Raw genomic sequence first — 16,183 nt, forward strand, 5'->3', positions numbered from 1 at the left:
TTCTAACATTCATTAATTTTACAATATTTTATTCATTTCTTCATTCAGTCTATCCCCTGCCTTTCTTTCCTAATGGAAACTCAAGGGCAGCTAACAGCATCAAAGCAATAATAACATGACAGTAAAACCCATAAAAAGTGATTGGATCCTGCTCGGCTCTCCTGCCTGCTTGTAATTTCAGTAGCTGTCAGAAACACTGCCAGAAAGAGCATCCTGTTGTTATTATTGATTTACAAGCCAAGCCCTTGCAGGCATGCCCCAGAGCAAATTATTGTGCGATAAGTTAAAAGGTTTAAAAAAGTGATTTACAACAGCAGCAAGAATACTTATTGCAAAGTATTGGAAGACACAAGATCTACCCACTTTGGAAGAATGGCAGATGAAGGTGATGGACTATATGGGATTGGCAGAAATGACTGGCAGAATCCGAGACCAGGGAGAAGAGTCAGTAGAAGAAGATTGGAAGAAATTTAAAGACTACCTACAGAAATATTGTAAAATTAATGAATGTTAGATTGATGTTGGATAGAAATTAAGCGGTTTCCAGCTGTAATGCTTTAAGAGAATATGAAAAAAGGGTTATAAACAGGTAAAAATCTAATGGTAAGGATTAGCCGAACCAACAATTTGAAGTGGAACACAAAAAAGGGAGGTATGAGGAGGTCCGGGAAACAAGCTAAAGGAAAACTAGCAATAGAAAATCTGTGTGTTTTTAACTATTTCTATTTTGTATTTTTGTTATTTTTTCATTTTTATTGTAATACTTTAAAAAATCTTAATAAATATCCTATAAAAATAAAATAAAAAGTGATTTAGGTATTTGCTGCTTGGGAAAGAGCCTATCAGGAAAGAGAAGACTGGAAGAAATCTGGTTAGTGGAGTAGCAAAGAGCCTGTGTAGGAGAGGAAGGGGAGAGAAAAATGTATAGAGAGATCAAGGATTTGCTGCTGCTGTGTGAAGCAGACAGGATGTGTGGCTGGCTGAGACAGGGCATCAGAATAACCTGTTTGAATAGCTTGCATTCTCCCCCCCCCCCCCCCGCTTCCTGGTCATTTCAGCGCCAGCTGGGAAGCTGGCTATGTAGAGCACACAGCCCCCACCACTTCTGCAACCACCTTCCTAAGTCGTGTGTTCAGCCAGGGTGCCAGGGAAGGGATCTTGTGTGCTTCTTGAGTACAGTGGTACCTTGGTTCTCAAACTTAATCTGCTCCAGAAGTCCGTTCCAAAACTAAGGCGCAATTTCCCATAGAAAGTAATGTAAAATGGATTAATCCGTTCCAGACTTTTAAAAACAACCCTTAAAACAGCAATTTAACAGGAACATTAATCCATAAAATGAAAGCAGTAAACAATGTATTGTAGTCACACAATCCATCAGTCAGGAGCTGAACTGGGTTCCACACAGTCACACACACATAAAAAGAGCCACAAAAACACAAAATAAATAGCAAAAACCTCGGCGTAACACTCAAAACGGAAGTATGGCACTCATGTTCGACTTCTGAAAAAAGTTCACAAACCAGGACACTTGCTTCCAGTGTTTGGGTTCCAAGTTGTTTGAGTACCAAGGCATTTGAGAACCAAGGTACCACTGTACTTCCAACTCCCCAAACAGGTGTGTGTGCGCATTGGGGAGGGCACTTCCTCCCTCCTCTCACCTCTCCTTTCCTTTGACGCATTCTTTGAAATCCCCACCTTCCCACCTGTCGCTGGATTTGAGAGTGAATTTAATTCTGTTGAAGCCTGTTCTTTCTCTCTCACTCCCCACTCCCCTTTCATTTTGTAATATAGGCAAACACTTGTTCCAAAGGTGGTTTCTGAGGTGTGTTCTTTACTCTGAATTGCCCACTTCTAGGCCTGTTGCCCCACATGCTGACTTCCAGGGCACTGCAGGCCAAGGCAGTCACGCGAAGGCCACACTTGCGCCCCGGCTTCTGTGGAGAGGCCTGATTTTGCAGGTGCTGCAAGGGCGGCATACAAGGAACCAGGCTGAGCCAATTTCCGTGTGGAGCCTTCTGAGAGCAGCTTTGAGATTTTTGACCTAAAAGGTTCCCTGACTCTCGTTTTTCCCTTCTTCAGGCATGTCTCCTAATGACCTGGATGCCTTTGTCCGCTTTGAATTCCCCTATCCCAATGCGGTGAGTCATATGTTACCTTTTCATTATCCTGTGGGAAGCAGCCAATGATCATTCCCCCCTGCATTTGTATATTTATGTTGTGAACCGCCCTGAGATCTATGGGTATGGGGGTGGTGTTTTAATAAAAAGAAAAATAACAATAATAATTTAAAACTGCCTTTTCAATAGCCAGCTGCATGTAATGCAGGTGTAGAAAAAGCCTGATGCGTGAAGCTGCTTTGAGGACGGTGGTGGGGTCTGCTTTGAAATGCTCCGAATCACTTCTCTGGCAGGCGCCTAGTTCTTACTGCTTCTTTTCACATTTCTGTATTTGCAGGAGGAAGCGCAGAAAGACAAGACCAACGTGATCAAGAATTCCAACTCTCCCGGTAAATTTATGTTTGTGAGCTTTAGGCCATTCTAGAAAGAAGGGGGGGGGGGAAGCACCTCACAGCTTCAGGGCCAAAGCATATACAGTACTGAGCACATCACCAGGAAGCCCATCAGTATTGTAAGTAAAATTAATACAGTAGTACCTTGGTTGTCAAACTTAATCTGTTCGAAAACCAAGGCGTGGCTTCAAATTGGCTGCAGGAGCTTCCTGCACTCAGTCAGAAGTCGCTTCAGACATTTGGCTTCCAAAAAACATTCGCAACCCAGAACACTTACTTCTGAGTTTGTGGCGTTCGGGAGCCGATTTGTTTGGGAGCCAAGCCGTTCGACAACCAAGGTACCAATGTACTAGAGGCTGTGTGTGTTGTGGGGGGACTGCAGCATGCAAGGGAGGGGAGGTTCAATCATTCTCTCCCCTACTCAATTGTTTTAATGTATTTTAATCTTGTTTTTAAGTTGTATTCATTCAACTCATTTTTATTATTGGTTGTTTGCCCTGAGCCTGGCCTTGGCTGGGGATGGCGGGGTATAAATAAAATTTATTATTATTATTACTGCAATCCTTTTTTTTAAGGAATACCCCCCAAAATTGTTGAGCTTTTCTTTTTTCCTTTTAACAAACAAAAAACCCCAAACCCACACTTTTACGATTGACTTGACTAAGATCCAGGACAAAATGCCACATGTATGGCAGCCCTATCCTAATAAAATTCTCTCCGCCATTAGCTTCAGAAAGGCAAATGGAGGATTGGGGGGGGGGGTGAATTTCAGGATCATGGCTGGGGAGGGAAGAGTTAAACCTGCCCTACACTTGCATACTATTCTATTTTTTTAATGGGTTGGCTTCCAAGTGACCTATACAGTGCTGCATGTGGTCTAGCCCTTAGTCACAGGGACAGCCCCAAACCTGGGATAGAGGGAGATGCTGCAGGTCAGATATTGGACAGAGCTACAAAGCACTGGTATACTGGGCTGGTCCCTTAGTTCTGTGTCTGGGTATGCCAGACCCTCATCACCGGCCTGCTTTCTGAGGCCCTCCCTTGTCCCAAGCACTGAGCTAGCTGTGCAGTATTGGAAGTAAATGTCCTTGCCAGGCTTTTAGTGGGGACAGCAAAGAAAGCACAATGACAAGGGAGGAGAGCAGGTGAGGATAGTTTTCTCTTGTCGACACAGAAGCTTAGCAGTCTGAAACTCTGCTACAGGCTACCAGCTGAAGAACAGGGCTTTTGACAGCTCAGCAGTCAGAGATACCGCAAGACTTGTTAGTAGCAAGCCTGCATCATCAGAGGCGGCTCTGGAAAATTGTTGGTCCTTTTGCTTCATTGGGCTACTGCTGGTTTCAAGAAGTATTGGCTCCTGGATTCTAGTGGAGAATATTCTCAGTCCTTATGTGCAAGTTGCTTCTGTGAATATGACAGCGACTTGCTGTTTGAAGGGAAAGGTGTCTGGTGGAGTATATTGTGGCACAGACTTTCTTCTAGGCAACAGCGAGCATGATTTGAGGGAAGCTGGATAAAGCGTGAGGATAGCTGCCAGGTTTTCCCCGCCTCCCTCCCTCCTACAGAATCTGCTGACTGACATCTTAGGGTATCTGATGGCAAGGAGTAGTGGCAGCATCAGAACTGCACAGTCTTTGGCTGTCTCAGTGTAAGTGCCTCTGGCGAACCAAGAAGCAAATGGAGGGGTTTGCTATTGTGCTGAAACATCACTATGGCCAATGTTGTACAACCTGATCCTGCCACGATTTGCTCTTACCAGTGCATAGAGTGCTTGCATAGGGACGCGGGTGGCGCTGTGGTCTAAACCACTGAGCCTCTTGCGCTTGTCAATCAGAGGGCTGTAGGCTCAAATCTGGGGTGAGCTCCTGTTGCTCTGTCCCAGCTCCTGCCAACCTAACAGTTCAAAAGCACGCCAGTGCAAGTAGATAAATAGGTACCGCTGCGGCGGGAAGGTAAACGGTGTTTCCATGCGCTCTGGTTTCCGTCACAGTGTTTCATTGCACCAGAAGTGGGTTAGTGGTGCTGGTCAAATGACCCAGAAAACTGTCTGTGGACAAACGCCGGCCCCCTCGGCCTGAACACAAGATGAGCACTGCACCCCATAGTCACCTTTGACTGGACTTAACCGTCCTGGGTCCTTTACCTTTTATCTTTTTTACCTAGGGTGTTTATGATGGGGTGAACAGTGGCATATCAATGGGGCACAACAACTTTGTAAATGCTCAGGGGTTGGATTTGAGCCCTCCCAAGCTTGGGGGGGGGGGCTTGAAGCAAACTGCAGGGACCCCAGTCCCTCCAACAATGCAAGGCTGTTCCTTTCAGTGATGATTGTTCTTGGCTCTCACCTGACGCCCAGTAACCTTCCCATTTGGTATCTCCCTCTGGCAGAATTCCAAGAGAAGTTCAAGCTGTTTATTAATCGGGGGCACCGTGGGCTGAAGAGGGCCATCCAGACAAAAGGCATCAAGTTTGAAGTCGTCCATAAAGGGTGAGCAAAATGGAGGTTTGACTGTTACTGGCAGAAACCCGTAGGGACCTTCCTGCTATGGTCAAACTGACTGGAGGTGGGCCACCTTCAACATGGAATTTGCATGTCTGAGTGGCCTGAGAGCTTTAATATGAGCGTTTACAACTCTTCCATGAAATCGCTGAGCTTTTAATTAAACCTCACATATGCATTTTTAATATGCAGTGCAGGAAGGACAGAAGAATAGTATATTGTTGGGATAACCGCTGTGCTTCCTTCTGGAATTGTCCTGTCAAATAACACCTTCGGAAGCAAGTAGCTTGAGGTGGGGATTTTTGGTGGGGAAGCATGCAGGGGAAAGGAATACACCTCCCTCCATAACATGGTGGTCATAATCCGTCCCCCCTGCCGCTTCCTTGATTTTTTTCTTAAGAAAGTAAAATGGCAGGTCCCGGTTATGCATTTCACGATGTTTCTTGTAATGTGTAGTTTGGTTCTTAGTGTCCGTGAATGTGCTGAGATTGCACATTCTTTCAGGGCTATTGGCAGAAGCACAAAAAATATGGAAGAGAATGGAAGGCTATTTAGCGGTCAAGGAGGCACTAACTGAAAGAGGCTTCAGAGTGCTATCAAAAGAGTGATGAAACAATTGAAACAAGGTGGCTTTCATTCCATACAAGGTACATCCTCCACGTCTCACTTCTATAATGTGGTGGTGGCAGGACATTAGTAGAAAACCCAGGATGTGAGATTGGGAAATGTTTGTTATGGGGGGAAGAAACTCAGGTTGGCTCATTGACACACACAGGCAAGACAGGTGGGCAACTTATAGTTCAGATCCACATGTACTGAAAGCCACCCCCATTGTTCTGCCCAGACACTGAGGTCCAGCACTGAGGGCCTTCTGGCGGTTCCCTCACTGCGAGAAGTCAAGTTACAGGGTACCAGCCAGAGGGCCTTCTCAGTAGTGGCACCCGCCCTGTGGAACGCCCTCCCACCAGATGTCAAAGAGAAAAATAACTACCAAACTTTTAGAAGACATCTGAAGGCAGCCCTGTTTAGGGAAGCTTTTAATGTTTGATGTATCACAGTATTTTAATATTTTTTTGGAAGCCGCCCAGAGTGGCTGGGGAAGCCCAGTCAGATGGGTGGGGTATAAATAATAAGTTGTTGTTGTTGTTGTTACTAAGCTGAAAAGAGGCATCCAAGCTATGAGTAGTTTTACTACAGGAATGTTGGGAATACTCTGCTGTAACCTTGCAGCAGTTCTTGTGGTATGGTTATTTTGAAAAGGCCAAGTGTTAGTTTTATTGAAAGGGAACAAGTAAGACCAGAATGAAATTTGTGACTCTCTGAATAAGGTCTTCAGTCTAATACTTCCATTTTCTCTCCAGAGGGCTGTTCAAAACTGACCGTGTAGTTGGAACTGCACAATTGAAGTTGGATGCACTGGAGACAGCTTGCGAGCTTCGGGAGATTCTGGAGGTAAGCCTGAATCCTTCCCTTTCTTCTCAGGCATGATGGGCATGTAAAACCAAGCCCTCTAGCACATGGGTAGGCAAACTAAGGCCCAGGGGCCAGATCCAGCCCAATCACCTTCTAAATTCGGCCCTCAGATGGTCCAGGAATCAGCATGTTTTTACATGAGTAGAATGTGTCCTTTTACTTAAAATGCATCTCTGGGTAATTTGTGGGGCACAGGAATCTGTTCATTCCCCCCCCCAAAAAAAATATAGTCCCCCCCCAAGATCTGAGGGACAGTGGACTGGCCCCCTGCTGAAAAAGTTTGCTGACCCCTGCTCTAGCAGAACTGAGAGTGGCTAGAGTGAAATCAGACTTTTGCTTTCACCGCAAACCATGCCTTTGTGATGCTTGCTGGAAGAAATGTCACTGCCTTTCAAGGCCTTGGGCTCAGCATGTCTTGGGGAGCACCCATTTCAGCATCCCTGTTGCAGCAGGGCATCAGGAGTGGCTCCACTTTACCACCTTCTGTACTGAAGTTAAACGTGAAATCACGTGCAAGACCACAGTTCTATAGAACGGCCATTAAAAGTGCTAAAAGGACTGTGACAACAGTTTATTAATGAGAATAAGTTAGGAACAAAGTAAACAAGCTATCATGAGGATTGCCAACTGAACATTTCAACGAGGGTTACAAAAAACCAAAAAAAACCATATAGCACAAACAAAAATATTGCATTTGAAGAATGCTCTAAACAGCTGACAGCAGGCAGGCTTTTGGATAAGGTCCCATTTTGAAGATTTTCCTGAGATGATAACTGCTAAAAACATTCCACCTGAGGAATTGACATTCACACTACCAATGCAATTAGCTGCTAAAGGAGGTATCCACACATCCACCAAAAACCCATCACCTCAAAAACATTTCAAGGCCCAATTGCAGTTTTCAGAAGTGGAGGACTTCAGGAATGTTGAACTTTCTAAATGTTGTTGTTGTTGTTTACAGTGAGGGGGGAAAGTATTTGATCCCCTGCTAAATTTGCCCATTTGCCCCCTGACGAAGAAATGACCAGTCCATAATTTTTATGGTAGGTTTACTGTAGCTGTGAGAGACAGAATAACAACAGGAAAACCCCACATCAATCTCTGCCTTTTGTCTTCTGGGTTTCTGGGGGGGGGGGTTTCCTGTTGTTATTCTGTCTCTCACAGCTACAGTAAAGCTACTATAAAAATTATGGACTGGTCATTTCTTCGTCAGAGAACAAACAGGCAATTTTAGCAGGGGATACTTTTTCCCCTCACTGTAACTCCATGTTCACCTCTATATGATTGTGACTAAATGAGTGGCCTGGATTAGACCTCTGAGCTAGCCTTCGCTGCCTGCTCAGCCAGCCTCCCTGTGGAACTTGAGAGAGCAGTTTCTCCAGGCTTTGGTTTGCCATCTGCCACGTAGTCGAAGAGACAGAGATGCCAGCACCCCGAGAGCCAAAGGGAACAGGCTGCATCGTTCTGCCGCACAGATTGACAAGTGTGAACCATGAGCGGGACGCATTTGGTGCTGGCGGGGAGAAGTTCAGAGCATTGTGACTTCACACTAATTGGGGCGCCTCTCTCTCTTTCTTTTCTCTGCCTAGCTTTTGGATGGTCGGCGGCCCACAGGGGGCAAGTTGGAAGTCATTGTGCGTCTGAGAGAGCCGCTGACCTCCCAGCAGCTGGAGACGACGACGGAGAAGTGGCTGGTGATTGACCCCCTCACGATGCCACCAGTAAGAGCCAAGCTGTTCTCTGTGTCCCAGAAGCTTTCCATCAAGAGCAAAGCTGGTCTGGGTGGCACCCGAAAAGTTGTTCTGAGTGTGGCTTTGCAAAGGTTCTGGCTCTTGCTCAACTGAGGCTGGCAAGAATATGAACCATATGGAATCTGTGGTTGGTGCTCCTCCTAGAGGGTATCCAGACAACTGTGCCCCTTCCATCACCTCGTTTCTGTGGCTCCGTTTTCTTTTCAAGAAATGAATTTCAGCTGTGTTACCAGAGTCCAAAGTTTGGTTTCTTCAGAAATGGATGTGGGCCAAAAGTGTGGCTAATGACTAAGCGTGGCTTGAAATGTCTCCAGCAGTTGTTGCTTTTCAGGGGCTGGTTTCCTGCCCACAGGAGCAGCATATTGTGATGGGAAGAGGCAGATGATTGTCCAGCCCTGTGCATACTGTCTGCTTAAAAAAATATATTAAACGGGGACAGGGGGAGACAATTTGCAGCCTGGACAAATCTGGCAAATGTTTTGTTTTAAGTAATTTATTTTGCGTTCGTAAACTATTTTGCATGTTTTATTCTGAGTTTGCTTGTAAGGTGAGGCAAGGAATTATGCAGAGCACTGACATCCCAACCTCTGACCCCTCAGATTTCACCAGGCATTGTCCCCCAGTTTCTTTTTTAAAAAAAAATATTATTAGTTTTCACATTTTTATACATAATATCTTTCACATATATCCAATTACAAGGTCCCCTGAACCTTCCGACTTCCCTTCCATGGGTTCTTAAATTAAAAATAATTTTTTTGCTGCTTATAATTTTTCCAACTATTATGTATCCCTATTTTATCATAGTCATTTTCACATTACAGATGTCATTACAACGCTACCAATGTTTTTAACAGCTTACAGTGGTTTTTCAAGTAAACTATAAATTTACTCCAGTCTCTAACAAATACTTGATCTTCTTGTTACAGATAGGTAGCCGTGTTGGTCTGCCATGGTCAAAACAAAAAAAAATCCTTCCAGTAGCACCTTAAAGACCAACTAAGTTAGTTCTTGGTATGAGCTTTCGTGTGCATGCACACTTCTTCAGAAGAACCTAAAAGAAAGGCTTCTGGTTTTTTAACAAATGTATTTTTAAACATTTTCTTTAATTCATTATAAATCATTTCCCAGAAGCTTTTTACCTTACAACATGACCACCACATATGGAAAAAAGTACTTTTCTCTTTACATTTCCAACACATATTTGATTTAGTTTTATACATTTTTGCAATCTTACTTGGTGTTAGATACCAACGGTACATCATTTTCATGTGATTTTCTTTCATCGCACAGCATGCTGTAAATTTTATTTCTTCTCTCCACAACTTTTCCTAAAATGAAAGTTGGATATTATACCCAAAATCACTAGTCCAATGTGTCCCACACAGTTTCAGATAGGTCTTCACAATTCATAAGGGCTTCCTCCCCCACCCAAATGAAAGCTGAGATTCTTAGGGCACCAAACTCTGTAGGCAATACAGTGGTGCCTCGCTAGACGAAAAGAATCTGTTCCGCGATTCTCTTCGTCTAGCGGTTTTTTCGTCTTGCGAAGCAAGTCCATTGACAGCTTAGTGGATTAGCGCTACAGCGGTCTAGCGGCTTTCAGCGATCAGTTGTTAAGCGGCTTATCAGCGGAATAGCTGATAAGCGGCTTAGGAAAAGGGCGAAAAAAGTGAAAAAAACCCGCGGGGGGGACGCAAGATTTTTTCCGTCTTCCGAAGCAACCCCATAGGGAAATTTGTTTTGCGAAGCACCTCCAAAACGGAAAACCCTTTCGTCTAGCGGGTTTTCCGTCTTGCGAGGCGTTCGTCTTGCGGGGCACCACTGTACCATGTGCTATGACTTTTCTACTTTCATAGAATTGTTTGGCATGCTCATAACCCTGATCATGTCCTGGTCTCTGCTGTCAGCTCCCCACCCTGCCTCTGGAAAGTGGGTTGACCAGCCTTGCATTGTTGAAATAAATGTGGCTATGCCAGACATACAGGAGCAAAACAGTATTTGTTTTCTTCACCCAGGTTGCTCTTCCCAAACCCAAGCCGGCAATAGCTCCTGGGAAGGATGTGGGCAGTAGGTATGTATGTTCTTGTGCTTTTGCTGGGGTCTCCTGAGAGTTAGCTCCATGCATAATCTGTGGGGAAATCTTAACTTCTGTCCTTCCGCTCTCCTTTTCATTCTTTTCTTACTTCACTCTCGGCTCAAGAAGGCAAATGCAAGGCCCAAGGCGTCTCACAAAAAAGCAGTAGGGCAGGTGTGCCTGCTTCAGGGGGCTGCTTTTGAGTGTTTTGGGGGCAGCAGGGTGGGGAAAGACAAGACAATCTGACCTGGAGGTCACAGTTAAGCAGGAAGTTCTCCTGCATAAGCCCTGTTGGCATGAGTTTTATTTGGAAGCTGCTCTGAGTATTATTTTACCACAAAGGCGCTTCAGGTTACAGACGCTTCAAGTTATAGACTCCGCTAACCCAGAAATAGTACCTGGGGTTGAGAACTTTACCTCAGGATGAAAACGGAAATCATGCAGCAGCAGCGGGAGGCCCCATTAGCTAAAGTGGTGCTTCAGGTTAAGAACAGTTTCAGCTTAAGAACGGACCTCCAGAACGAATTAAGTTCTTAACCCGAGGTACCACTGTAGTTCATTTTCGTTTAACTTGTGCAGAAGACCTTCCTGGTGGATTGCACCTCATGGATCAATTCTGCTCTCCTGACTGCGTAACGCCGCATGATATTGGTCCGACTTTCTGATAGAAAGGCCTCCCTCAAAAAGCAGTTATGCTGAGGAGACAGCTTGCCGTGACCATACAGATCTGCCGCATTGTTCTTGGCTGCTGAGACTTGTGAATAAACAGGAATTGAATAGCCCAGGTTGTCAAAAGTGGCAATGTAGCTTCTTGTGAGGGTTTTGTAATGGAGCTTCTGATGCCACAAGAGCCTCTTTGCGTAGGCCCTTAGTGCCTTGGGAGAGTGTATAAGAACCATACCTGTTCTAAAGTTGGCACACAGGGCAGGGGAAGCTCCAAGCCTCAGCTAGCGTCTGTACAGTAGAGAGAGCAGAGGCAGTTAGTGAAGAAGTTTGTTCAAGGCCACACAATGAGTCAGTGGCTGAGACAAAGCATGAGAAGAGCCTTGCTGCTGGATCAGAAAAACCCTAACAAATTCAGCATTCTCTTTGCCACAGGGGCGAGCCAGATAGATAGATGCCTTTGAGAAGCCCATAAGCAAGTCTCCCAGATTTGTCCAGTGCTTTGCCCACCAAACCACACCAGTTACCACCATGTAGGGTTTTTGATATCTGAATTCCGTGTTAAGGGAGCATGATGGACGGTTGGATGGTGTGCACAGAGGCAGGTGTCCAGCCCAGCACCTTTTGCTCTGCCAGTGGCTGTTGATAGTCTCTTCTAATTTCCCTTCCAGAACATCCATCTGCTCCCTGCTGTAGCCAAGCCAGCTCTGATTGGACCTTCCTTCTCTCAGGCCTCGAAGGCTCCCTTGCACAGAGAATGGTTTGCTTCTGCCGGCTCTGGACAAGAAAAGAAATGTAGGACAACTAGAGAGGGCAAAGAGCTCTGGGAGGTTGTATGGGCACAAAAGGTTTTGTGGCAATTGGCAGGAAGGCAAAGTAGTTAAAGCTTCGAAAGAATAGGTACAATTTTGCATGGTGAATAACGAGCCCAGAACCGACCCAAGATATTTTGGTGGCTGAGGCAGGAGGTCCAAAGGACACCTCCCTTTCTATCGAGTAACATGGGAGACTGCTGTGCCTCTTTCAGGTCCCATTCTGTGGGGCTCGCGTAGGAGGGCATGAAGGTGGATTGTGCCACATACTACAGGTTGGTTTGTCTCCCGCTCTGATAATGATGCCCTGAATCAATGGGTTGAGACAGTTTGCTAACTTTTCTCATGGTAGGGCCTCCTCCCAGTTAGCCATAGCCAAAAGCCTCTCCTGTAACTGGAGGAGCAGGGAGAGAGAAAGATGTCTCAAACTGGCATTCAAGACCGTGCCTTTCTTGTGAAACTGTGCAATCTGGATGGCACCACTCAAAACAAACAGGAAATCTAGCAGGATAGATTTTTGGTCTGATAACAGCCTGGCATTTCCTGTAGGGTTGAGAAACAAAGAGCATGAGGAACAGGCAGAGCAGCACTAGGGCATTGTGCAGGCATTGCAACAAGGGCAGAGTTTCTTGTTCCCAGGGGTAGGGCCTAAGATGGGAGAGAAGTCAGGACCAACCGGCTAGCAAGGAAGATTCCTGAATGCGATTGGAGGCATCCTGAAAGGAAAAGGGGGTGCTGAGGCCAAGGTGTAAGGCAGAACGCTTGCCTGGAAGGTTCTCTTGTTCTGAATGCAAATGACAAAGAGTGTCTCTCTTGCCTCAAATCTGCCATGTAGCTGTTTACCAGACTAGAGTTGTCTGTCTTGGGTTGAGAACAACACAAGAAACAGCACCGGGCATGAAACTTCAGAGCTTCCCTCGCTCCTTTAGCCAGTCAATCTTCAAACCCAGCCCACCCCCATTCATCTTGCTCTTGTGGTCCTTTAAAACCTGTCCTGTGGCATTCTAGCAAATGAGAAATTAGCACCCTGCCTGCCAACAGGTCTGATCAGGAGTGTCCCTGTGTGTGTGCTGGGCTGCCTTTTCTCTCAGGGCTGTCAGGAAGAAACCCACAGCAGGTCCTGAATCTAGAACCTGAGGGATCCTGGGCAGCAATTCAGTCTGCTTGCCCGCCAAACTCTGGTCCCCAAGCTAGGGGGCTCTGCTGCAGCTGATCTGCCTGGTTCTTGCCCCCCTGCCTTGGCAGGAGTCAGCTGTGCTTTTGTTGATTGGGCGTGAAGTTGGCAGGCACACACCCAATCCATATCTGCTTCTCCAGATGGTGGTTGCCAGCTTACCTTTGCCTCATTTTCTGTGCTGTGTTTCTGCTGCTGGCCTCTTCTGAGGTTAACCATGCTGCACTTTCTTTCCTTACAGCAAGCCTGTCTGCACTCTGCACAGCTTCAATGTCCTCGCTTTTGACAAGGAGAGGCTGGAGAAAAAGGTCAGTAATGTTTATCAGGGCAGTAGTTACTAATTCCAGCATCTCCGTGTACTTGGTGCTTTAGCACCTCAAAGTAAAGGTAAAGGGACCTATGACCATTAGGTCCAGTCGTGGCCGACTCTGGGGTTGCGGCGCTCATCTCGCTTTACTGGCCGAGGGAGCCGGCATTTGTCCGCAGACAGCTTCCGGGTCATGTGGCCAGCATGACTAAGCCGCTTCTAGTGAACCAGAACAGCGCACAGAAACGCCGTTTACCTTCCCGCCGGAGCGGTACCTATTTATCTACTTGCACTTTGACGTGCGTTCGAACTGCTAGGTTGGCAGGAGCAGGGACCGAGCAATGGGAGCTCACCCCGTCACGGGGATTCAAACCGCCGACCTTCTGATCGGCAAGTCCTAGGCTCTGTGGTTTAACCCACAGTGCCACCCACGTCCCTTCCACCTCAAGGTGCTTGCAGACAAATCTTGAGACTGTGCAATGGACAACGAAAGGATGGGAGGAAACAGGAGACACAAGTTTGACAAGTGAGACACTGGTATGTCTTACATTCTGAACAGTTGTGTTCATTGTCCCTCAAAAGAACAAGGCACGAGGTTGCTGGGAGGAAAACTGCAAGCAAACATTGAATCTTGACTCCTGCAAACTGGGCTGAAGGCACTAAGAATGTCTAACTTACAAAGCTACTGGTTGGAGGAGGGGCAGGAAGCTCATTCAGAAATCTCAGCCCTGTCTCAAAGTTGCTGTGCTTCCTTAGGGCAGCGTATAATGCTCATGATTTTAAAATCTGCTTACCTTAGTAGTGCAGTAGTCAGCTGAAGTGTTACAGTACAGCAAAAACACCCAAGGTTGGACAAGACAAATCTCTAGGGAATGTGTGAGTGATGCCCTTTCAAAATGACCTAAAATGATGTCTTCTTCCCAACCCTCAAAACCCTTGGGCCCTGCTTGGCATTCCTGTCTCGGCTGGGTAACAAACAACTAAAAGGGCAGTCGACTGGAAGAATCTTGTATTTTGCTCTCTCTGGGCTATTTTTGCCTGCTTCGGCTTCATAAACTACCTTTTTATTTTAGAAAAAAAAATCTGGCCTTTAATTTCATTCTGTAGAAGGAGTCCCACCCGAGGTCTGCAGAAGTGTTCTCTTTTAAGTGTGGCAAACTCATATGGTGAAGTCTTGCCTTCCTTCTGTGTTTATGTGGCCGGATCTCTCAGGTGACCGACTCTCTCTTAGTCACCTGTTCAGGTGTGCTGCTCACAGTTGCTGTGGCCCTGGAAAAGCCGTTTCCCAGCCTGTGCATGCACTTGTCAGCCAGACAGAACCTAGTCCCAGAAGGTCCTTTTCTTACCCCCAAAGTTGAGTGCTCTGTCCTTTCCCTGAGAACGTACACAAACCCTCCTTCCTTTGCTGGCAGATGGCAGGATACAAACAAGTTGGCCAACGACCTCCTAATGACCTAGTGGAGCAGCACCAGAACGTTATACGGATGATCCAGTGGCAGAAGTCCCAGCTTCAGCACGGAGGCCCTGCAGTCATGAAAGGTACTTTGCGATGAAAGCCCAGCCACAAAGGCCCCATTCCCAATGCTTGAGCAAGTGAATATTTCCCCCCTTTCTCTGACGGTTCATATTGAATTGGTGTGCTAAATTGCCTTAGCAGGAAGTGCTCATTGAGGGGCTTCAGTTCAGTTTGATTTATTGTGTTTAGCGAGCAGCCGTTGCACACATGAAAATAACAAGAATAAGAATACTCCTAATAATAGTGGTTTACATTTCTGCTCCCCGACCTTTACGGGATAAATCATTTCTCATCCCCCCCCCATTAAGTTTTATTACACAAATTTGTAAAGCCTTGGAAAGAAATTTGGGTGATCTAAAGAATATATCCCTTTCTACATCAGACAACAAAAAACAGGTCTTTGCAAGGGATGTCTTTCCCTTCTGCGATCTCAGCAACGGGTGGATGTAATTGTTTCTAAGATCATTATAAAAAGGGCATTGAAAGAGTACATGAGTTACGTTTTCTATTGACACAGAGTTGCAGCTGCAAATTCTATCCTCCTTAGGAATTCCTTTGTGTCGGCCCGTCCAATCTGCTAATGGAAGGACATTTAGTCTTGCCTGTGCAAAGACTACCCTCATTTTAACATTTGGCAAATCTACCAGATATCTTGGCAGGGATGGATACAATGGAATAATTTAAAAAAAGCATACAATTTGTTAGATTGACAGATCTTGATCTCAGCAGTTTGTGGTTGCATCTCGGTGTCTCTCAGCCCTTTCTTTAGCTCTCTCAAAACACTGCATGACAAGAAAAGAGGCAGAGTCCCAACCTCTGGGGTTGGAGGTGAAGGGGATGCAGTTGGACGCCGGAGCTATTCCTTAGTCATGTCTGATCTTTACTCCACAGAATACCTGACCCAATTGGAGCGGTACCAGCAGTGGTATACAGAGGCAGCACGGCGCCTTGGCAGTGAAGGAAAGCGGGTATGATTCTTCAGTCCCCCCATCCACTCCATTTTACTTCTAGATGGGATGGGGGAGCAAAGACCTCAGATCGCCTTTTTAAAGCCTCTTGGTTGCACCAGTGCCTGCCTGCTTAAAGGAGCACCCCTGCCTGGGGCAACGAGAGCCTCTGTAGCTACTTAACTGCCTGTTGTGTGTGTTTATTTGGCAGGATGCAGCCAAAGATGCCCTTTACAAGCGCAATCTGGTTGAGGGCGAGGTGAGTGTGCTTATTGTCACGCAAGCTGTTGTTTCTGCTGTTCTCACCCAGTCACCTCCCACTAGAATAGGCAACGCAGGCTGAATGAGTCAGTCATGGGGACCAGAGGAGCTTTTCCCAGACTGGTCCTGCCTTCATTGATCCCCTGGTCGTTTGTAGGGTGACTGAGGGCTCATGCAGACTGCCTTTTCTGTCATG

General features: G+C 46.1%; 1 protein-coding gene across 1 annotated transcript in view; it reads left to right on the forward strand.

The window, feature by feature from the left end:
- The window catches only part of CC2D1A (coiled-coil and C2 domain containing 1A), a 51,480-nt gene that overhangs the window by 31,972 nt on the left and 3,325 nt on the right, over positions 1–16,183 (forward strand). The window contains exons 20-29 of the mRNA XM_081894997.1: positions 2,080–2,138; positions 2,455–2,506; positions 4,898–4,997; positions 6,371–6,461; positions 8,072–8,203; positions 10,249–10,304; positions 13,198–13,264; positions 14,676–14,802; positions 15,671–15,747; positions 15,938–15,985. Of these exons, the coding sequence (XP_081751123.1) occupies positions 2,080–2,138; positions 2,455–2,506; positions 4,898–4,997; positions 6,371–6,461; positions 8,072–8,203; positions 10,249–10,304; positions 13,198–13,264; positions 14,676–14,802; positions 15,671–15,747; positions 15,938–15,985 (809 nt within the window). The remainder of the gene's footprint in view (positions 1–2,079; positions 2,139–2,454; positions 2,507–4,897; positions 4,998–6,370; positions 6,462–8,071; positions 8,204–10,248; positions 10,305–13,197; positions 13,265–14,675; positions 14,803–15,670; positions 15,748–15,937; positions 15,986–16,183) is intronic.

This window comes from Podarcis melisellensis, assembly GCF_964234715.1.
Source record: "Podarcis melisellensis genome assembly, chromosome: 17".
Taxonomy (NCBI): domain Eukaryota; kingdom Metazoa; phylum Chordata; class Lepidosauria; order Squamata; family Lacertidae; genus Podarcis; species Podarcis melisellensis.